This window comes from Ixodes scapularis, unplaced genomic scaffold (assembly GCF_016920785.2).
Source record: "Ixodes scapularis isolate PalLabHiFi unplaced genomic scaffold, ASM1692078v2 PGA_scaffold43__4_contigs__length_2004386, whole genome shotgun sequence".
Classification (NCBI taxonomy): domain Eukaryota; kingdom Metazoa; phylum Arthropoda; class Arachnida; order Ixodida; family Ixodidae; genus Ixodes; species Ixodes scapularis.
Window position 1 is genome coordinate 1471060 of NW_024609872.1, and position 22679 is coordinate 1493738.

Here is a 22679-nt window from a genome sequence, read left to right on the forward strand (position 1 = left end):
GCCCAAAATCTAAGCAAGCATTAAGAGAGGCAGTGAATAAAATGGTAACGGATGGGAAAGCCCCCGATGAATGGAGACTAAGCAGGATGAGCATGATATATAAACGAAAGGGGGACAAAGCGGACATAAACAACTATCGTCCTATAACGGTGACGTCAGTGATTTACAGGGTGGTGATGCAGATTATAAAGGATAGACTGCAGGCATGGGTGGAGAGCGAGGGGGTGCTGGGGGAGCTGCAGAATGGGTTCCGGAAGCAAAGGAGGTTAGAGGACAATCTGTTCTCTTTAACGCAGTGTATCGAAATAGCAGAAAAGGAACAAAGGCCCCTATGGCTAGCGTTTCTGGATATCAAAGGAGCCTACGACAGTGTAATTCAAGAGAATTTGTGGGGCATACTGGGTACATTAGGGGTAGAAGCTGGAGTAACTAATCTTTTAAAAGATATATATAATAGCAACAAGGTGCTTATAAAATGGGAAACAAATGTATCGGAGCCTATAGAGATAGAGCGGGGGCTTAGGCAAGGCTGCCCTTTGTCGCCTTTGTTGTTCATGTTATACTTACAGGGATTGGAGAACAAACTAGAGCGGAGCGGGTTTGGCTTCAACCTTTCTTTCATCAAGCAAGGTGAATGGATTAAACAATCACTACCGGGGCTGATGTATGCAGATGATATAGTGCTAATGGCCGACAACAAAGAAGATTTGCAGAAATTAATGGATATCTGTGGTACAGAGGGAGATAAACTCGGTCTTAAATTTAGTCAAGAAAAATCGGCAGTGATGATTTTTAATGATAAAGATGGTGGCGAGCATAGGATACAAGAGGTCATGTTGGAGGCAGTGGATAAGTACAGGTATCTTGGGGTATGGATAAATAATGGTGTTGAGTATCTAACGGAGCATGAAAAACATGTAGCGATGAAAGGTAGCAGGAATGCAGCCGTCATGAAACATAGGGCTCTGTGGAATTACAGTAGGTATGAAGTGGTGAGGGGGATTTGGAAAGGGGTCATGGTTCCCGGCCTGACCTTCGGCAATGCGGTCCTGTGCATGAGACCAGATATTCAAGCAAAGTTAGAAATTAAACAGCGGGGCGTAGGTAGGCTTGCTTTGGGAGCTCATGGAAATACGCCGAATCAGGGGGTACAAGGCGACATGGGATGGACGTCATTCGAGGGCAGGGAAGCTAGCAGCAAGATAGAATTTGAGGAGCGTTTGAGGGAAATGGAGGAAGAGCAGTGGGCTAGGAAAGTTTTCAGTTATTTGTACATGAGGAATGTAGATACCAAATGGAGAAAGCGAACTAGAAAATTATCAAGCAAATATTTGGGCGGCAGTGGGGGCGCCAACCAGGAATTACGGGTTAAGAAAAGGATAAAAGAAACAGAGAAGGGTCTGTGGGAAACGGGTATGCAGACAAAACCAGCACTGGAGACGTACAGAATGTTCAAACAGGAAATTTGCAAAGAAAATATCTACGATAATTCTAGGGGAAGCTCTTTGTTGTTTGAGGCCAGGACAGGAGTATTGCGGACTAAGACGTACCGGGTTAAGTACCAGGAGATGGACACTTTATGTAGTGTGTGTGGGGAGCAGGAGGAAACGGCTGAACACTTAATACTTTTCTGTAAAGGGCTTCACCCAACAGTTAACAGTGACCGGGCGGATTTAATCAAAGCATTGGGTTTTAAAGACAGTGAAGGAAAAATAGACTTTACACGGGTAGAAATAACCAAGCGGAGGTTATCAGACTGGTGGCTAAAATCGAGGCAGGGGTGAGATTTAATCTTGGAATTCAAAACATATTAGATTTATAATGTTGGCTAGGTGGCGCAAGCCACCGCCCGATTCACAGGGTTTAGCCAGATCCATCCATCCATCCATCCATCGTCCAGAACTCTCGTCCTAAGCGGCCTACAAGCGGCTGCAAAGACGTCGATCGCACACAAAAGTGTGACGTAGCCCCTTTGGGTTGCTGACGTCAATCGTGATCGCCGGCGCCGCGCCGTCGTTCGACGTGGTGCCACTGTTGGTCAAGGTGGATCCCACCTTTTCGGTGCCTGTATCATCAATAGGATTCATTATCCAGTGCTTCCGAGAACCGACTAAGCACGCTGTCAATTTGATCCGACAAAACGCTATGCCAAAGCGCTGGGCACGATGACCGGGGTCACGTTCAACCCCTCGCTCAACTCATCAAGTACGCCCTCGGATGGAAGGTTCCCACACTTCGGACTTCTTACGACCGAGTGCCTCGGCGGGAGAGCACACTGCCGCCATCTATTGGGCAGCCATAGAACGCTCGGAACTTTCCTATATATATATATATATATTTTTTTTTTTTTTCGCGCACCATTTTTTCATTATGGGCACAAAAAAACTTTTGAGTACGTTATAAAGGTACATTTCTCAGATTGCACGTACATTTTATCACGCAAAACCTTCGTCGACGTTCAGATGGCGCCAGCGTGTCCTCTCGTCGATCGCAAGAACTCGGTCCTCAGAAAATGCGAGCGAGTGAACGGTGCTTTACGGTGGAGTACCCGGAACGTTACGGCACGCTTCCACGTATCATTCACGCTGCGGTTGTCGGAACGCAGATCGAAGACAGCAACCTATACGCCCGACTCCTCGCAACCTAAAAAATAAAAAAAATAAAAATAAGAAAAAAAAAAAAAAAGTTCGCTGCTCGGGAATCCTTTCAGGGTCACGAGTTCCCTCAACCTTGAAGTGAAAAAGAAATCATTCCTCCGGCATTCCATTCCTCGAACGACGGCGGATTAAGGCGAATCTAGTCGCCGCGGGTCCCACCGCACACCACGATGTCGGGGGAGCCGCTTGAGAGGGAGGTCGGCGGAGGACACCACGCGTGAAGCAACACGTGGTGCTCGGAGAACGCCACAAAAATGAGAAAAGACGGGGGGCCCCGACAGATGCCGTTGACGCCAAGTCTCGGGAGCGTGGGTCGCAGCCGCTGCTCGGGATAGCTCGGGTGGCGGATTAATTGGGCCTCGTCGGAAGCGACCACCGAGGGGAGGCGCTAACGACCTTGCGCCCCAATGAGCGGGGCCGACCCCGTTCCAGCATTCGACGCTTTCTTTCACCAGTGGTGACAACCAACCCGCACGACGAACGCATTCCGCGGGCACAATATGGCGTCTTCGAGTTCACTATAAATGATGCTGTGCGCCACCGTTCGCTTCCAAAAACCCGGACAGTTGCAGCCTGTGCTTGAAAGGACGAGCCTTCTATCTCCACTCCGTTTGGCTCGAAATACGACCGCAGTCAAAAGACCATGGTCCGGGCGCTCATCATCTGCGCGCACCGACCGACTGAACCAATCAGTGAATGTGCCGTGATCCTAGCTGAGCTCGTACTTGGAGGCAACCTACACTCGAGCGAAAGAATGCTTCGGTTTTACGAGTAAATCAACATTAAAACAACTATTCTATTAGACCGTACCCTACTGCTATACTCACCCTACGATGGAGGCCAAAGCTACGGGGCGACCTCATCCAATCGCGAGCCAGCTGGGGAACCACGCGTTGCTGCGACGTGCGTATCGGCGCTCCGAAACAGTGGCGTTGCCACGGCTCCGAGACACGCGCACTAATGCGCGAGGGCCACATACCACGTCGGTCTCTTATCTGGCTCGTGATTGGACCTGGCAAGCCTCGACCTTTGACCGACCTTAGGGCGAGGAGCGGCGTAAAATACAATTCCCTTCGAAACGCTCACATCCTATAAGAAACGCAAAGTGTCGCGAACGCATCTTATATTGTCGCAGTCAATCAAATTGCGGCATTAGGCGATCGCCGAACAACCAGTCCCCAAGCAAGAAGCCTGGCCACGCGGTAATTATGCTGCAATATAAGACAGTTCTTCTCAGATCTAACCTATGCGGGCAGAGACTGAGCGGGATAAAGAGAGCGGGGGTCGTCAGAGCTCTGGCTCCAATCATTTGTGACAGCCTTTGTCTCCACTGCACTGTTCGAACCTGCAACGCCGACATTCTGCGTTCGAATAATGCAGGGGGGACCACGGCAGTTGGCTTTGCGTCCACCCACTCATCATTTCAACAAGAGCTCGGCGCTTCCTCCTCTCCCTTCGTTTCCGCCCGCACAGCCAGAGCGGAGTCCAGGAAAAGGGATTCAATCCGGGGGTGTATCATTGCGAAGTCACTGTAATTATTCTAGGATTAGATAATCCGAAAATTAACAAAATAATATTGACATCGACGAGTACTGAATGTACATTACACTGTTTACAAGACTGCGACATCGCTATCGCACACGGCCATTCCGACGCACGAACAACGTGGTCTAAGTGCGCGAACGGCATCCTTACGGCGACCCGAGTGAGCTGTTAAAATTGTTCCGCATACGACACCTGAAACGGTTTGCCGGCATGTCGCCACCTGTCGCAACCTTGACAGTTCAGTGCGGCGTTGTCTCAACGGGTGTGGACATTGCATCCAGTGGCGTACCAACTTGTTTTTGAGTGGGGGGGCAAACCAGACCCTCTCCCCCCCCCCCCCCCCCCCCCCCCAAATCGAAAATTCGGCGCAACTTTTGTCCAACTTTTCTAAAGATTTGGCAATGATTCGGCAAAATTACAACGTTACCAGACTTAACATTGATATTTTGTTTTTTCTCACGAAAAAAATTTTGCTTCTTCTTAAAATAAATACAACTTGTAGTGCCTATTGAAAGAGTTATGACTAAATTGATATTCTAGAAGATAATTGTATCGATGTCGCTTTTGTGTGTTTACTTGTAATTTTGGTGTATGCTTCCAGAAAGTGGCGTGACAACGAGGTTGGGTAGTAGCCGGCACAGTCACGAATCACACTACGAGAGCTTTGATTTTGAGGCTTCATCAGCGCACGCCTGCAAGTGTGTTTACATTGTTAAAATAAAGGCAATCACTGCGTTCTTACTTTCTCTGGTAGTCGCCGTTTCGTGCGCGAAAACGGATGCAACGGTTGCTGAGCCTTCTCCAGAAGAGATAACAATATTGTAAATATGCATGTTTTTCGATTCGAGTCACTTGACGTCAGCTTTGCATGAAAGTGCGCGTTCCATATTCGCAACGTGCCGTTTTTAACCTTTAAAATTCCGGTTTCTGGTGTTCGGACACACACGGACATTTAGGAAGATGGGGAGAGTTAGGAATGGTCGGATGTGCAACGTCGACCATGATAGTTCTGTGTTTAACGAATATTTTTCATCAGTGTTTACTAACGAGTGCTTGGACTCCGTCCCCACTCTCCCTGAAGAGCTTTACGAGCGCATGCATCCTATTAACGTTAACTCCGCCGGTATTATAACATTGATTGATAAACTAAAACTTACTTCGTCCGCTGGAACCCATAACATCAACTCTAAAATTTAAAAGAAACACCAGTGTTAGTTCGAGTGAGTATTTAAAACTTATCTTTATTCAGTCCTTATCTCAAAGGTGCCTTCCATCTGACCAAAAGGTGGGAAGGGTAATTCCCAGTCTTTAAACAGGGCAGCCGCTCTTCCGCATCTAATTATCACCCTAATTCATTGACTTCAATTTCTTGCAAACTACTTGAGCATATCCTCTACTCCAATATCATGAGGCACCTATCATCCCATTTCTTTTCTTTAAACAGCAGCACGGTTTTCAAAAAGGTACACTCTCCGGCAATATGAAAGACCCACTGGGAGCGCGTGGCCGAGGCGGTGGCTGGCGGGGGCGCTGCGAGCCCTCCGGGCAATTCCATTCTGCTTCGAGGGGAGGACGCTCACTCGGGCTCAGATAAAGCGAAACGCGCTTATCAGTTTGTGCCGAGTGCCGAATGAGCGTCCTCCCCTCGAAGCAGAATGGAACTGCCCGGAGCGCTCGCAGCGCCCCCACCAGCCACCGCCTCGGCCACGCGCTACCAGTGGGTCTTTCATATCGCCGGAGACTGTACTTTCCTGCGAAACACAACTCTGCGACTTCATCCATGACTTGCACACTAACCTTGAACCTTGAACCTTGAAATGAAAAAACTGACGCAGTTTTTTTTTTTTTTTTTTCAAAAGCGTTCGGGCGTGTTTTTTATCAACGCCTTCTTTCTAAGCTATCATCTTTTTGCCTCGACCAAATAACCGTTTGCATAGATTCGTGACTTTCTTTTTTCCCGTGTACAGGTCACGTCCATGATGATCATGAATCTTCCTTAATAAATGTATCTCCTGGTGTTCCCCTGGGGTTCGTACTTGGGCCCTTACTCTTTTTAATATTTATTAATGACATCCCCATTGGGATTTCTTCAAAAAACCGCTTTTTCGCCGACGACTGCGTCATCCATAACAAAGTAACTTGTGTGCAAAATAATAACCAGCTTCAGGAAGATCTAGAGAAAATTAACAATTGGTGCAAAGAGTGGATTATGACATTAAACAAGTATAAACGCAAACTAATCCACTTCACCAAGAAAAAAACAAACACTATCATTTAATTACTTCTTGTACTCCGATCTGATTGAGACCGCTACTGTGTATAAATACCTTGGTGTAAGACTAACATCTGACCTTCCCTAAAATAACCACATTGAAGTCATTACTGCCGATTCATCTGGAACTCTTGGACTAAGCAGACGTAACTTAAAAAGGGCTCCACCCTTTGTTCGTAAGCTAACCTTGGACACGTACGTCAGACCAAAAATAGAATATGCTTCAACCATCTGGAATACCCATCGACTGTACCTCATCAATACCCTGTAGAGGCAGTTCAGAACAGAGCTGCTCGCTTAATTTCATCCACTTATGACTTTTTTTTTCAGTGTCTCAGCGCTAAAAACTGAACTAACCATGTCCTCTTTGCAGCTTCGCAGAAAAGTCTCTCAGCTGTGCTTTATTCACAAAATCTACTACCACATTCCCGACCTCAAAACCACTTTGTTATTACCCCCCGACCGAACATCTTCTCGCCTCAACAACGTCTGCACCATCAAGCACATTTCTGACCCTACTAACGCTTCCAATTGGTCATTCCTTTCTCAAGCCATCAGCCACTGGAACAGTCCCCCATCCTCCATTGTCACCATCTTGGACCCTGCTGATTTCTCCTCTGCAGTAAAACTACACCTTTCTTGGCCCATGTGATGGTGTACGGGGCTAGGCAGATAGGTGAAAACCCTTACGCAGAGCGCCTGCCGGGCCAGACTTGTACGTAGTTCAACTACTTTACTCAAGTTACTGTATTTTAACTACTTTTCTGGGTAGTTTAGTAACTTTTAATTACATTTATATTCTAGTAATTCGTAGTTTACTTTAACTACTTTTCCGAGTGACTTCCACTCAAATTACAAATTACTTTCTAATTTTAGTGGTTGTTTTGCCTATCAACACAGAAAAGATTTCGGAAGGTCAGCTGATATTTGCAGAGGGGGAAGCATGCGGAGTAGAAAAGGGGGGGATGGGAAGAAAGAAGGTGATTTAGATAGTCCAAAAAACCCCAAAATTTTAACGAGCCCCCCCACTGTAACAACACTGCTACGAGGCGCGGGGAGCGAACAGACACGACGCAAGAGAGGTCGAGTAACTGTGGGATTAGCTCCGAATAGTGGCGTTTCTTTGTATTCCGAAGCTCAAAGAGACTTGACGCATTTGAAGAAAGGGCTTGTCCCCGCTTCTCTCCAATGTAGGAATTCTTGCCCACTACAGGAGGTGCACACACTGCTCCTTTTACGGTGCAGGCGATAGAACCCCTAACAACGACGCTCACGCCGGATGGGCTGCTCGTGTATCACTCGAAGCGCGTTAACCCACCCCCGCGCCTGCGTTCACGCCGCTTCGCGGTGACGGTGTGCGGCTGCTAATTACAAATCTATTAACCCACCTAGCCCCCCCACCCCCCGTACACGCCGCTTTGCGGCGTCCGGTCGGCAACCCAAGCCCCGCTGCCCCCCATGCACTTCCGTAAATAGAGTCGATACGATTTAGTTTAGCGATGTTTCGTCAACAACATTCGTTTTTTTAGTGTTAATGGTAAAAAAGAAATGTAAATATCGCCAAATGCCTCGACAAAACAAAATGTTCGAGAAAAAAAATAAAAAGAAGTAAGCCGGCCCACACCATAAATAGAACCCGGGTCTGACACGTATGAGGCAGACATCTCACCACTAAGTTACGCTACCTCTTCGGAAACTCGCATTGCATCCGCTGCCTATGTTGACGGCGGCAGCGCCTATCTCCAAGCAAGCAAGCAAAACTTTATTTTGTGTATTGGCCTACGTCCTGGTCTGGACGGCCCGTCCGGCCCATGTCTCGCGGATGGATTCCGTTAGGTTACCGTGTAGCCTTGTTCGTGGAGCAAGGCTTTACGAACCAGCCAATCCGGCGTGCGTGAGCACCGTTGCTAGGGTTTGTATCGCCTGCGCGTTAAAAATATGCCCGCGCGGGTCGGGGGGCAGTGCCCTTGGTATTCCTTGGGCGCCGCCGGCCTGTGTCTGCTCTGCCCAGTGGCGGCCGTTTTAGGGGGGGCAAAACGCATGCCTTGCCCCCCCACTCTGAGAACTGGGGGGGCAAGTGCCCCCCTTGCCCCCCCGGTTGGTACGCCCATGATTGCATCGGACGTGAATTGACGAAATCCACACGACAGGTAGCCTGCGACGCTATCCAAGGCACGGACACTCGCACCACGAAGATACAAAACAGCCTGTCCGGGGCCGTAGATACCTCCCACAAGATTGCCCACAACTGCCGAGATTGTGCAAACGAAGCATTTTGAGGGCGGTGTACTATAATACCGGCTGGCCGCGGCGCTAGATTTTCTACGTCAGCTAGGAAGCCAGACGGTGCCAGATTGGACACGACTGCTGAGCCAGCATTCCTCATGTTTTCACTCGTGAAGTAACCAGTAGTGACCCTAGCCTCTTATCGTTAATTGCGACGACAGGCTCGATGGCGCGTTTAAACGGCACAGGGGAAGCCAAGAGCCCGAGACACTGTCCAAATGGACAGTCTGACAAGGCTCCTATGCTCGTGGTGTGGCCTCGCACGTCGCCAACAGAAGGTTCGGCTGACAACTGATTGTTCACAACGTGCCTCCCCGCCAGCGCTTGCGCTCAGGTAGAGAATTTCACGACGTCGTGCAGCCAAGAAAATAGGGTCACTGTTCCGCTCACAGGGGATGTAGGTTCGGCGCCTCGAAGGGGTTGCCCACGTACCGCGAGGATCTCCAAGAAAACCAAAGGAGTTGAAAACACGGGCCGGAAACGCCAGTCCCGGGAGGCCAAGGTGGCAGAGGCCTCTACCCCCAAACTTAGCACTTCACCCGGGGCCCGAAAATACATGACGCGTGCACCGGGTGAAAAGGAGGCGCCGGGGGAATTGGCTCGGCCGCCGGCACGTGTTCGCCGACGACGGACGCCTGCGAAACGCCGTCAAGTGGCCGCCGTCACTCCGACAGACGTCCCTATCGCCAGGGCAGATCGGTCATCGCCGCTAAGCTGACAGGGCGCTAGAAGCTACGTGCTCGTTAGGGTATCGCTGGAAAGTTCGCCGAGTGGCGAACCTGCACAGGCTCGACTTTTTCGAACTTTGAACGCAAAGTTAAACAAAACGCGGAAATCGACCGCGAGCTGATATCACCTGGCGGAGAAGAGGCGCCAAATTGATCGTGCGTATTGCTTGGGATTAACGAACTAAATAATTTGAACTGCGTTTTTATGTTGCGTATATTTTAACGCAAACTATCGTATAAATTATTTTTTCCCCGGAAATTTAAAACGTTTCGCGTGAAGTCGGGCCACAATGTTCAGAACCTTATGGTGGAAATAACCCAACGCTGTGGTAAAAGATTCGAAATTTGGTAGAAGGAAAATGACGCAGGAAAAAGAAACGCCTCAAACTCAGTCAACAACTACTCAATTTCCAATCTTTTACCACAGTCTATAGGGTACTTTTCAACATGATCAACATCCACCAGCTCGACTGCACACACTGTATGTTCGTTAATGTTCAAAAGTAGGACGGTCGAATTTTGCAAAAAAGTTGTTCGAAGGTTCAAACCGGTCGAACCTCGACAATAGTTCGCAACATCCACGGAGAATTTGGCCATTTCTTTAGATCAGGGGGAGGCAATGAGGGAACGCCACTGGCCCCAAAACGGGTTAGGCGTGTTCCCAAACACATTTCCTGGTCAATCATAGGCCGCGAATAATCCCCTGGCGTGAACAAAACAAGTAATCAGAATTCGCTTCAGTCATTTCAGCGTATAGTACAAGGCTATGGATCTTGGTGATCAAAAAATGAAAGACGTTTACAAGTCTCTGTAGTGCCGAATTATAGCGCAGCTCTTGAGGAGGAGAAGGGGAAGGTACATGCCCCTCCTCCCGCTCCGTAACCTCCCCTCCTCCTCTTCTCCCATTTAGCGAAAAATTCTTGCTAAATTCAGAGCTAAATTTAGCGAAGAAATTTCCCCGCTAACTTTAGCGGGGAAAGGTCCCGACGGCGACGCCGCTCAGCCCAGGAACGAACGCCTATACACGTTTGCAAGTCCGGCTTCAGGGCGCTGCCATCTTGCTTGGCTGGGGTGCGCTCGGACGAGTAATAATCCGATTACGAAGCCTTGCTAAGGCGCCATAATCGGATTATGGCCGCGCCCAAAAGCGCACCCCACTGAGGAAGATGGCCGCCCCTTAGACCGGACTTGCAAACGTGTATAGGAGCTGCGCTCTAGAATTTGACAGACGTGATGCTTCCGTGGCGGTCGTATTTAAAGGAGTCATGAAACGCTTTTTCAACTTTTTTCTGTTTAGCTTTCCTTCTCAACTCATAAATCGCGCATTGTACCAAACAGTTCAAGAAGTCGGAAAGGGGAGAGTCCCCTCTTGCTCGGAATCTCGCTTGACTAGCCGGACACAGCCATTGTCCCCCTAGAAGATTAGCCCGTCGCTCAAAATTCCGACTAGTTGCTTTCCCCACCCCGTTCACCCCGAAGCTGACAGTGCTGTGGAAGCTACGTGCTCGTTGGGCCAGCCACACATTTTCCACGTGATCATGCCCTCTCGCGCATACCGACCCGCAGAGAATGAGGTCAGGTGATGAAAGGGAGACGGCTGATTGGTCCGGCAAGCGCGTAGCTTCCACCGCAATGTCAGCTTAGGGGTAAAGGGATTAAGTGAGGTCCGGTGTCGTGTGACGTGCGCTTCGGCCCTGGTGACGCGCTGCGGAGGCCCGGTTATGGTAGCCCGGTGACGCGCTGCGGGGTCCGCGGATGTATCACAGTGAAAAGGCGGAGAGTTTACGAAGGGAAGGAGGTACGAAATAGTCCGCTATGTTTTGCAAATTTTCGTAGCGAAAGTCCGGCTTCTGACTTTCTACCTTTGTTCTTTTGGCCCACTGAACGATGTGCTATTAGTAAAATCCCAATATAAATTGATTTACTCCAGCCTAAAATTCGTTTCATGGGTCCTTTAACGAAAGAGTTTTAGTATAGCGCTGCGCGTTTGCGTTAGCGTTGCGTGCTTCACACAGCGCATGCTCCATGCGTGCGCAACGCCGCGAGCTTTACGTCCGTACGCTCCCAGTCGATTTCTGCGTACGTATGCAGCAGCGCTCTGCGTTCCCGCCTCGTTGCTCTCGTCGCGCGCAAGACAGCGCGAGACTCCGGTTAGCTTGACTCAGCTTGACCGAATACCGACTTTAGATTACTTGGAGCTGTTTGCAACAGCTGGGTATACCTTCCGCTGAACTAAACACGCAGGTCTGACGTTGTCACAGAAGTAGTGGCATCCTGTAATTTATTTTTATTACGTTATTTAAATATAACGCGTTTTCGTTTCCGTACACATATTTCTCCTTGTAGCCTGTATGTTTCTCCGTCGCTGGTTCGGTTGCTGCAAAGGCACGTGTACGTGCGCGTTGTTTTCGTTCTGTTAGTTTCTTCCTAGTTAGCTCAACCTCTCGCGGTTCGCGAGCGGGGGTGTACGTGATTCATGTTTTGTGTCTTCCTTACTTTTTTCAACCTCAAAGTCACCCTCACTGCGCCCAAAGTCTTGAGCTCCATTTGTGTATTGGTAAACTTTTCTCGCCTGCAAGGTCACCCTTAGCAGGACAGAAGTTGTTGGCGTAGGGGCCTCCTGTTTTAGCTATGTCTTACTTTTTCTAACTTCAACATGGCGGCCATGCAGTGTCAAAGGTGCCGTGTCTACGTGGTCTTCCCTTTTTGTATGAACTACTTTGTGTGCTGTTGGTGTTGTGCTGCTTGGACTCCGACCCCGTGCGTGAACAAGCGTCCGCGAGTGCCTCGGCCGTGAGCGCCCGACGCCGTTAAAAAGAGGGCGACTGGACCCCAGCATCAGTTCGCTCTTCGGGGGGGAAAGCCGCCGCCGCGTACTCCCGGGAACCCGAGCCGCCGCACCGCATCTCCGAGACCGACCACCCGCTGCCCCGGAAGGACCGCCGCTTCGGGGGCCGCTCTACGTGTGTCGTCTCTGTGGATGGACTGCCGCCGTGCTCCCCGGTCAACTGTATGTTGCTTCAATTTTGAACTTTTCCTTTCGACCGTCGCTAATTGGACTCTTACTTTCGTCTTGATCTTTGTACACGCGTACTTAACTGGATGTGTAACGTACTTCTCTGTGCTTAACTCGACACGTTTGTCGCTCGTAGCATCACTGTCTTGTAAAATGTACGTTCTGTTACTTTAAATTCCCTTTATATGTTCGTTTCGAGCCTATAAACACTGTTTTGTTGTTGTTAATTTATAACACGCCTCCGTCTCATTCTCTGCGTTTGCTTACCGGCTATGCCGGGCATCGAACGACCACCCCCTTATTGTCATGGCTCGGTGATGACCTTCCGTCGTCGCCGGGCTCGTGACAATTAACTGGCGTCCGCGACAGGACGTTCGATGCGAAGGAAACGTGGTGACTGGAGAGGGAGACGAGTTCTGGAAATGTGCCGCGTTATTTGAGACGTACGATGCATGAACGGGATTTCCTTTTGTGAGCGCCTGTTTGGGTTGTTGAAAGTGTTTCGGAGATAGAAGCATGGAAATGGAGAAGTTGCTAGCGATGGGTAGTCAGCTTGGCCTGGCGGGCGCTGAGCTCCGAAAATGGGTAGAAGATAAACAGCGAGAGGATCGAGCGTTTGCACGGCAGACAGCGGAGGATGAGCGCACAGCCGCGAAGGAGGCTGACGAGCGTCAGATTCAGCTTATGCGCCTGAAAATAGAGTGTCAGCAGCTGGAGAAGGAGACCAGAGAAAAGGAAGGAAGCCGGGGAAAAGACGCGGAGCCAAGCTTGAAACTGAACACAAGCAAGCTTCTCATCCCGTTCGATGACCGGAAGGATGACCTAGACGCGTATATTAGACGATTTGAGAGCCTTGCGGAAAGCCAGAAGTGGCCAGAGAGCCAGTGGTCTACAGCTCTAGCAACATGTCTGAGCGGGGAAGCACTCAGTGTTTACGGGCGGTTGCCGCCGGGTGATGCAGCGGATTACTCCAAGGTAAAGACAGCCCTTTTGAAGCGGTTTCGTTTCACGGCGGACGGCTTTCGGGACAAATTCGATTCAGGCAAACCGGCGGATGGTGAGACCGCAGCTCAGTTCTCGGCGCGTCTCAGCCACTATTTCGATCGCTGGATCGAGCTGTCCGATACGAAACACGAGTTCAAAGACCTCCGAGAGCTCCTGATTAAGGAAAGGTTCCTACATGGGTGTCATTCCAACATGGCGCTCTATCTGAAGGAAAGGAAGGCGAAATCGTTGGGAGAGATGCTGGATCTAGCCGACCAGTTTTTAGAAGCGCAGGGAAGCCTTAACCTCGCCAAAGTAAAGAAGGATAACCGAGATGATATCGGGAGGCCCGAAACTGACGAGAAAAGAAGCAGTCAACGAACAGCGCCTCGTTGTTATCTTTGCAACCGCGTTGGGCATCAGGCTTCACAATGCCGGGCCCACACCACTAACAACCACGGCCTTACTTGCTTCAAGTGCGGGCGAAAGGGCCACAAGGCCGACGCGTGCCGGTCGGGAACAAACGATAGGCCTCAGGCATCGTGCGTTTACGCCCCCGTCGGGGTGACGAATCGGGAGGGCATTCGCGACGGCTACCTAGAGCTGAAGAATGGGGAAAGAATCCCCGTCGTGAATGCAGTCATGATAACACAGCCGAAGTTTCTAGTCGACGGACTGCCGGTGGTCGCCGGAACGTATGAGGGCAAATCGATTTCGGTATTGCGAGACACCGGGTGCAATACGGCGATTATAAGACGAGAGCTCATCCGCGACGATCAGCTCACAGGAGAGACCCGGCCCGTTTATGTAGTCGACGGAACAGCCAGGATGCTGCCCGAAGCGCGGGTGGAGATCGACACCCCGTACTATTCAGGGGTCATCACGGCGCTCTGCATGGCGGAGCCGCTCTATGACCTAATCCTTGGAAATATAGAAGGCGCGAGGGCACCCGACGACCCAAAGGCGGCAGTGGAAGAACCCATCAGCAACGAGCCCGCTGATGAGGAAGCTGTAGCAGCAGTGGTAACGCGCTCGCAGATGAGGAAACAACCCCAAAGGTTCCAAACCCTCAAAGCCCCCGACGTCCCAGCACAGCCGCTAAACAGGGATTACGCGGATGAGCAGGAAGCGGACGAGTCGCTCAGGCCGTGCTTCTCTCAGATTGGCCAGATACTGACGTGCAGGGATTCCGAAGGAAATATCGAATTCCACCGGGAGGGTAGGCTACTGTACCGCAGCTACACTGAGAAAACCGGACACGTGGTGCGTCAGCTGGTCGTCCCTAGGTGCCATCGAGAAGCGGTATTGAAAACTGCACATGACGGAATAATGGCTGGTCATTTGGGCGTGCAAAAGACGAAGGACCGAATTTTGGAGGAATTTTTCTGGCCGGGCATCACCGCAGACGTGAAGAGATTTGTCGCATCATGTGACATCTGCCAGAGAACGATCCCAAAGGGCAGAGTAACCCGTGTGCCGCTGGGGAAGGCGCCGCTCATTGAAACCCCATTCAAAAGAGTGGCCATAGACATCGTGGGTCCAATTCAGCCCCCTTCCAAGCATGGAAATCGGTATATCCTGACCCTAATGGATTACGCGACCCGATACCCGGAGGCCGTGGCGCTGCCGAGTATTGAGACGGAGAGGGTCGCTGAGGCGCTAGTAGAAATGTTCTCTCGATTTGGCGTCCCGAACGAAGTCCTAAGCGACCGGGGCACCAATTTTACTTCCGATTTGATGAAGGAGGTTGCCCGACTTCTCTCCATACGCCAGCTGCATACAACGCCGTACCACCCTATGGCAAATGGGATGGTCGAGAAATTCAATGGCACCCTGAAATTGATGTTAAAGAGAATGTGCGCCGAAAAACCGAGAGACTGGGACCGCTACCTGGCGCCGTTGCTCTTCGCGTACAGGGAGGTCCCCCAGGCAAGTTTGGGCTTCTCGCCCTTTGAGCTGTTGTATGGGCGACATGTGAGGGGACCCCTGGCCATTCTGAAGGAGCTGTGGACGAACCACCACCTCGACGAGGAGGAGAAGACAACCTATCACCACGTTTTTGACCTCCGAAATCGGCTGGAAGAGACATGCAAGCTAGCGCACGAGGAGCTCGCGAAGGCCGGAGCACGCTACGCTAAGATGTACAACCGGAAAACTAAAGAAAGGTTCTTCCAACCAGGAAACAAAGTGCTGATTCTGCTGCCTACCGATAAGAACAAGCTACTGCTTCAGTGGAAAGGGCCTTTCGAGGTCAAGGAGAAGAAGGGAGAGGCCGACTACATCATCGAGACAGCAGGAGGGAGAAAGATTTTTCATGCTAACATGCTGAAAAAATACGAAGAGCGGGGAAGCCAACCGGTGGAAAGGGTGTGCCAGGCGATCTGCGGCGTCACAGACTCGGACAGCGATGGAGGCATTCCTGTTCCAGCGCTTCGGCAATCCGAGGACGAGCGAGATGTGAGGCTTTCTGATTGTTTGGGGGTGGATCAGCAGAAACAGCTCCGAGATGTGATTTCAGAACACTCGTGCATTTTCTCCGACGTCCCGGGCAAGACGGACTGGGCCGAGTGCCGGTTAGAGCTCACTACCGACACTCCGGTCCACGTAAAGCAGTATCCGCTTCCATTTGCGACGAGAGAGGGCGTAGAAAGAGAGGTGCAGGAGATGGAGCGACTCGGAATAATTGAGAAATCTCGGTCGCCCTACAACGCTCCAGTCCTTTTGGTCAAGAAACCGGACGGCACGAACCGCCTGTGCATTGATTTCCGGCGCCTGAACGACGTGTTGGTTGCCGATTCGGAGCCCATGCCCCGAGCTGACGCGGTCTTCGCTGCGGCTGGAGAGAAGAAATACTTCTCGAAAGTAGACTTCGTCAAAGGCTATTGGCAAATTCCATTGAGCGAAGAGTCCAAGCCCAAAACCGCATTTTCAACCACGTCGGGACTCTTCCAATTCCGCTTCATGCCATTCGGCATAAAGACAGCCCCCGCCGTATTTTCGAAACTGATGCACCGAGTTGTGGAGGGAATTCCGGGAGTGCAGCACTACTACGATGATGTCCTAGTTGCCAATGCTACGTGGGAGGAGCATCTCACTTCTCTGAGCCAGCTGTTTGCAAGAATCGAGACAGCCGGACTAACAGTGCGACCAGGCAAATGTGAATTTGGAAGGGAAAACATCGAGTTCTTGGGGCATCGCATTGGCGGCGGTGAACTGGCACCACTCGGGAAAACACTCGACAGGATCCAAGCGGCGCCAGCCCCGCGAACAAAGCGACAGGTACGAGCATTTCTCGGCTTGACAGGGTATTACCGCGCCTTCATTCCCGACTACGCCAAAATCAGCGAGCCGCTCACCCAGCTCACGAAAAAGGGCGGCAACAACGTCGTTAGGTGGACGTCGGCCCATCAAGAAGCCTTCGAGGAGCTCAAACGCCGCGTCTCAAGCCCTCCAATACTGCGACTCCCAGACTTCTCCAATCAGTTTGTGCTGCGCACGGATGCCTCAGATACCAGCCTTGGAGCGGTACTAATGCAGCGGCATGACGGCACGCTCCACCCCGTCGCATATGCTAGCAGAAAGCTGCTCCCCAGGGAAGCAGCATACAGCACCATCGAGAGAGAGTGCTTAGCACTAGTTTGGGGGGTGCAAAAGTTCGCCACCTACCTATACGGCGTGCATTTCTTAGTGCAGACGGACCACCAACCGCTGAGCTACATCCAAAAAGCGAGGCAGCTAAACAGCCGAGTCCTCCGTTGGAGCTTGCTGCTCCAAGAGTATCAGTTTAGCGTCGAGCATATCAAGGGCAAGGAAAACATGGGAGCTGATTATCTCAGCAGGTTGTAGACTGGTCGCGTTTTATTTGCCTGCACTGTTTTGACATCTAAATATGTTACTACATCTGTACTTTGATTTGACTTGTGTGCTCGTCTGGGCAAGGGTTATGTGGTGCATTCTTATTAGTACACAGGCCTGCGCGCCGACTTCTGTGGGTCTAGAATATTATGTGATAATATTCCGAAAGTGGGGGGCCGTGTCACAGAAGTAGTGGCATCCTGTAATTTATTTTTATTACGTTATTTAAATATAACGCGTTTTCGTTTCCGTACACATATTTCTCCTTGTAGCCTGTATGTTTCTCCGTCGCTGGTTCGGTTGCTGCAAAGGCACGTGTACGTGCGCGTTGTTTTCGTTCTGTTAGTTTCTTCCTAGTTAGCTCAACCTCTCGCGGTTCGCGAGCGGGGGTGTACGTGATTCATGTTTTGTGTCTTCCTTACTTTTTTCAACCTCAAAGTCACCCTCACTGCGCCCAAAGTCTTGAGCTCCATTTGTGTATTGGTAAACTTTTCTCGCCTGCAAGGTCACCCTTAGCAGGACAGAAGTTGTTGGCGTAGGGGCCTCCTGTTTTAGCTATGTCTTACTTTTTCTAACTTCAACATGGCGGCCATGCAGTGTCAAAGGTGCCGTGTCTACGTGGTCTTCCCTTTTTGTATGAACTACTTTGTGTGCTGTTGGTGTTGTGCTGCTTGGACTCCGACCCCGTGCGTGAACAAGCGTCCGCGAGTGCCTCGGCCGTGAGCGCCCGACGCCGTTAAAAAGAGGGCGACTGGACCCCAGCATCAGTTCGCTCTTCGGGGGGGAAAGCCGCCGCCGCGTACTCCCGGGAACCCGAGCCGCCGCACCGCATCTCCGAGACCGACCACCCGCTGCCCCGGAAGGACCGCCGCTTCGGGGGCCGCTCTACGTGTGTCGTCTCTGTGGATGGACTGCCGCCGTGCTCCCCGGTCAACTGTATGTTGCTTCAATTTTGAACTTTTCCTTTCGACCGTCGCTAATTGGACTCTTACTTTCGTCTTGATCTTTGTACACGCGTACTTAACTGGATGTGTAACGTACTTCTCTGTGCTTAACTCGACACGTTTGTCGCTCGTAGCATCACTGTCTTGTAAAATGTACGTTCTGTTACTTTAAATTCCCTTTATATGTTCGTTTCGAGCCTATAAACACTGTTTTGTTGTTGTTAATTTATAACACGCCTCCGTCTCATTCTCTGCGTTTGCTTACCGGCTATGCCGGGCATCGAACGACCACCCCCTTATTGTCATGGCTCGGTGATGACCTTCCGTCGTCGCCGGGCTCGTGACAGACGTGCTCCACAGCTTTCTTCCGAGCGCTGGCGTGCATCATACGCGATGCTAACGCGAGGGTCCCTTTACGCTATCCTAGATCCCTCTAGTGGCGGAACGAACGTGAAAATCAATGGGTCGGTTGTGCTCGTTGAACCAGTCCGATTTCGATGCTTCGCCACGTGATCAGGCTCCCTTCCATATACCTATGCACAGATACCGGAGCCTGGTGATTCGGTGAGCGCGTAGCTTCCACCGCCCTATCAGCCTAGGGGTGAACGGAGTTCAGCCTGAGCTGGCTGGTCGAGACACATATCCAGTCAAAAGATTGAATCAGAGGATCAACCAGGAAAGAAATTCAACGAGTCAAGCACGATATACATATATCTTTTGTACCAGCGTTTCTAATTTTGTGGGGATGCCCAGTATGATGTCCAAGCTTTCCTTGAATTTCCTGCCGAATATCGTTACGGGTAAACCATGGAACGCGCCGAACAAGCCGAAATGGCCGAAACCTGCGCCGGAAGTCAGAGAGAAACAGGAAACGGCGTATCTGCATGTGGGTAACCCGTTACTCGATCAAAAAGTAACAAATTTGTTGCCCGTTCTCGTTCGCAAAATGTAACGAACTATTCGCGTTCGCGTTACTGAACGAAGTAAACGGTCAAAAGTAACGGCGTTACTCATTGTTATGCGTAACGCGTACTCGTCTGGGCTGTATCCATTGGCTTGGCCCGGCACTTACGGCGACAATGGCCCTGCGGACACCTTATAAGCCGAGGACGCACTATCGCGGACAATTTAAGCTGCAGCAGTCGTTTATTGTTTTTCCACATACAAACCAATTTCTAAAAAAAAAAAATGTTTTGCTTGCACTGTTCGATGGAAGCTTAGGTTCCATTCTTTGAACTCCATGGCAAATCGAGAGATAATGATAAGCTGCGAGGAGTACACGCAGACGGAGAAAAAGGCACGATTTGGCGTTGCATCTCATGATGTCCGCAGGAGTATATGCACTCTTTTTTTCGCTAATCGTGTCGCGTTTTGTGCACGGCAAGCTTGCAGTCTCCACTCACCGGAGCGTGTGGAGTACATCGGCCTTTTCCTGCAACAACGCCCACCGTGTTTCGATTAAAAAAAAAATACTGCTCTGCCCCGGCGAACAGAAGCGCCGATGAAGCGAGTCGAGCAACCCAGTTGAGGCATATCGTACTGCGGTTGCCACCGTACGCGCCCCCATTGCGGAACCTCAGACGGCGTCTCTGTGGAGTCCTAGCCCGCGGTCAAACTGCTCGTAGGAAAGACGCGGTCTGCACACACTATGAGAATTAGGCTGCGGACGCGCATTTCATGCATGCCTGCAGACAGCTTTTCCAGTGTCGTACAAACTCCCCATACATGTAGTGTCCGTCGATTGTTCCTCGTACGATGTCCGCGACAGCGGCTTTAGGTTGCGCCACCTAGCGTCTTGGACGACAGTTTTAAACTCCAAAAATTGACTCACAGTGAGATAAAAAAAGGAGCACAAATTCGTAACAAGAAATGATGTGTCTGCCTGAAGGGCCTGACAACTAACCCTTCAGGAACACAAACCAGTAGACAGATCCACCTAAAATAAAAACAATAATAAAAATATCTGTTGGGATGAGGATCACCCAAGGTGGCGCAAAAGTTGGCGCTGGTAACTATCTGAAATGACCTATTTACGAAGCTTCGGCAGGCGCGCCCGGCCGGAGGAATCTAGACAGGCGCGACGGGACCGCCACCCGGCGGAAAGTAGATTCGCGCGATGGGACCGGGAGACCGGAAGGAAAGGAAACTAGGCACGCAAGCGGCTTGAAACGACAACAGAGAGAGGGCGATGCGAGCATAGACATGGCCGACGCGGGTCGCACAGCGGCAAATCTTTCAGAAGCCTTTATTATCTACTCGAGAGTCGACTGATCTTGAAAATGAATAATCTACTAAATAGACCTATTGCTAAATTACCCAAGCATCAAGGAGAATGCAGGGAATGGTGTTCCACGCGCCGCACGTGCCGTCGTCTGCAGCAGTAACTCTTCTAAAGCAAAAGCCTAAAACAAATGGCATCTTGCACGGGCGTTCGTAAACGCTTTATTTTGGTTATTTACGTCGAATCTTTCACACGGGGAAGGCGTGCGCGTGCGGCAGTGCGAGCGTAGAGTTTTTGTTGACGCACATAAAAAAATCCACGGAACCCTAGCTATAAATATTCGCGCTGTGAAACACTTCGAATGTAAAAACGATATTGTCAGAATATCGCAGTTTATCATATATACTAGCCGCAATTATATTCACAAACCGTGCGTACCGTCCCTCACTGGAGGGACGCTTTCTCTTCATCTTCAGCACACAGGTGTGCTGCGGCGAAGCAGGATATGCAAAATTGTCCTTTCACGGCAGCACACCACTGCGCGGTGACAGGCGCAATCAACGATCTGGCTATTCATTCGCAACAAACAAAGAGCGCAAGAAGTATTATGAAACTTCCGAAAGGTGTCAATGATTGATGGAGATCATATGGAATATGATGTTATTTGAGAAAATAATTGGAAATTTGCACAAGTCTACTGTAACGATCCGGCCGCGTAGCGGTGCCTGATGTATTACATTGTCAGTATTAATAAAGTGAAAATAAGTTTTCGCGCAATGTTGGTGGAAATTTCTCACGTTTTGGCGAAATGTAGCAAGATGTAGCACACTCAAGAAAAAAAGGGTGTCAAAAGGTGTATTCTTACACCCTTTGTCCCACATAATACACCCCAAAACTTCAATTCGCCGTACAGCGCCCTGTAGTCGAACAGACAGCCCCAAATTTTACCAGGGGCTTGATAGCCGTGTGGTACAACTTATTAAAAGAGCTAATGTACGTGTTACTTAATACAAAAAAAAAATAATAATCGGGGTTTTCTTGGCTTCACTGTAAAAACTCAGTGTTTTCTTTATGTGGTCTTTGATACGCACTTAAGCTATTTAAAAAAGTTATATCGCACCGTTATCAAGCCCCTCGTGAAATTTGGGGCCGTCTGTTCGTCTGTTCGACTATAGGGCTCAGTACGTCGAAATGAAGTTTTGTGGTGTATTATATGAGGCAAAAGGTGTAACGATACACCCTTTTTACACCATTTTTTCTTGAGAGCGCAGGGCAAGCGCTTTGGCGCAAATGGCGCAGCAGTCACATCACTGCAACATTGAAAAACACTATATTTAGCGGGAATAGCTCTAAACTCGCAACTCTGGAAGATGACTATGCGATCAGTAATTTGACATTTGAACAAAGTCTAGACACAATGGAGGATACACGATAGGAGAGAAAAGAGAGGCGACTAAGGATCTATACACCGACACGCGGGTTTGACGTCACGGAGCTGCGGCGGCGCTGCGATCGCGCCGGAGCCGGGGGGTGTGGGCAAAAGCGCGCACGTTTCGCATGGGCGTCATAGCATTTCAGCATGCCGCGAAGCTGTGTTGCCGTTAATTGAACCGAAATGTACAAGAAAAACAGCGGAGTGAGTTTCCACAACTTCCCGGCAGACTCTGAAAGGCATAGAAGGTGGATAATATCCGTGGATCGAAAAGAATGGTCGCCTCGCGCGAACGACCGTTTGTGCGGCAAACACTTTCTTGGAGGCATGTGCGGCTTCCATTTCAATCTCCGTCCCGAGGCTTGCTTATGTGCAGGCAAACCGTTGTCTGATCGAGACCACCCGGATTTTATTCCCACGGTGTTCGCGCACAACGCCCCGGCCAAGCGCTCGTCAGAGGCTCGCTACGCCCGTGCTACCGAGCAGAAGGGGATCGGCGACAGAACGGCAGTGTTGTAGGCGTTACCAAAAAAAAAAAAAAAGTAACAAAACACGTTACTCGTTACTTGCAAATAAAAGGGACGCGTTACTGAGCTACGCTACCAAAAAATAAACGGAACGCGTTACCGCTACCGATAAAAAGTAAGGCACGTTACTTCTGCGTTACTTTTTTAAATTATGATTTAACACATTTTACGGTTTTGACGATACAGGTCATATATGAAGCAGAAACTGAACA

At 50.2% G+C, this 22679-nt stretch overlaps 2 protein-coding genes across 2 annotated transcripts in view; one reads left to right on the forward strand and one right to left on the reverse strand.

Moving 5' to 3' along the window:
- LOC8052228 (integrin alpha-PS1) overlaps positions 1-22679 on the reverse strand; it is a 231228-nt gene that overhangs the window by 198339 nt on the left and 10210 nt on the right. The window lies entirely within an intron of this gene.
- Positions 11749-18506, forward strand: LOC121046197. Its single transcript, XM_040500170.2, has one exon. The coding sequence runs from the start codon at positions 13021-13023 to the stop codon at positions 17332-17334; it is 4314 nt and encodes a 1437-aa protein (XP_040356104.1). The 5' UTR covers positions 11749-13020; the 3' UTR covers positions 17335-18506.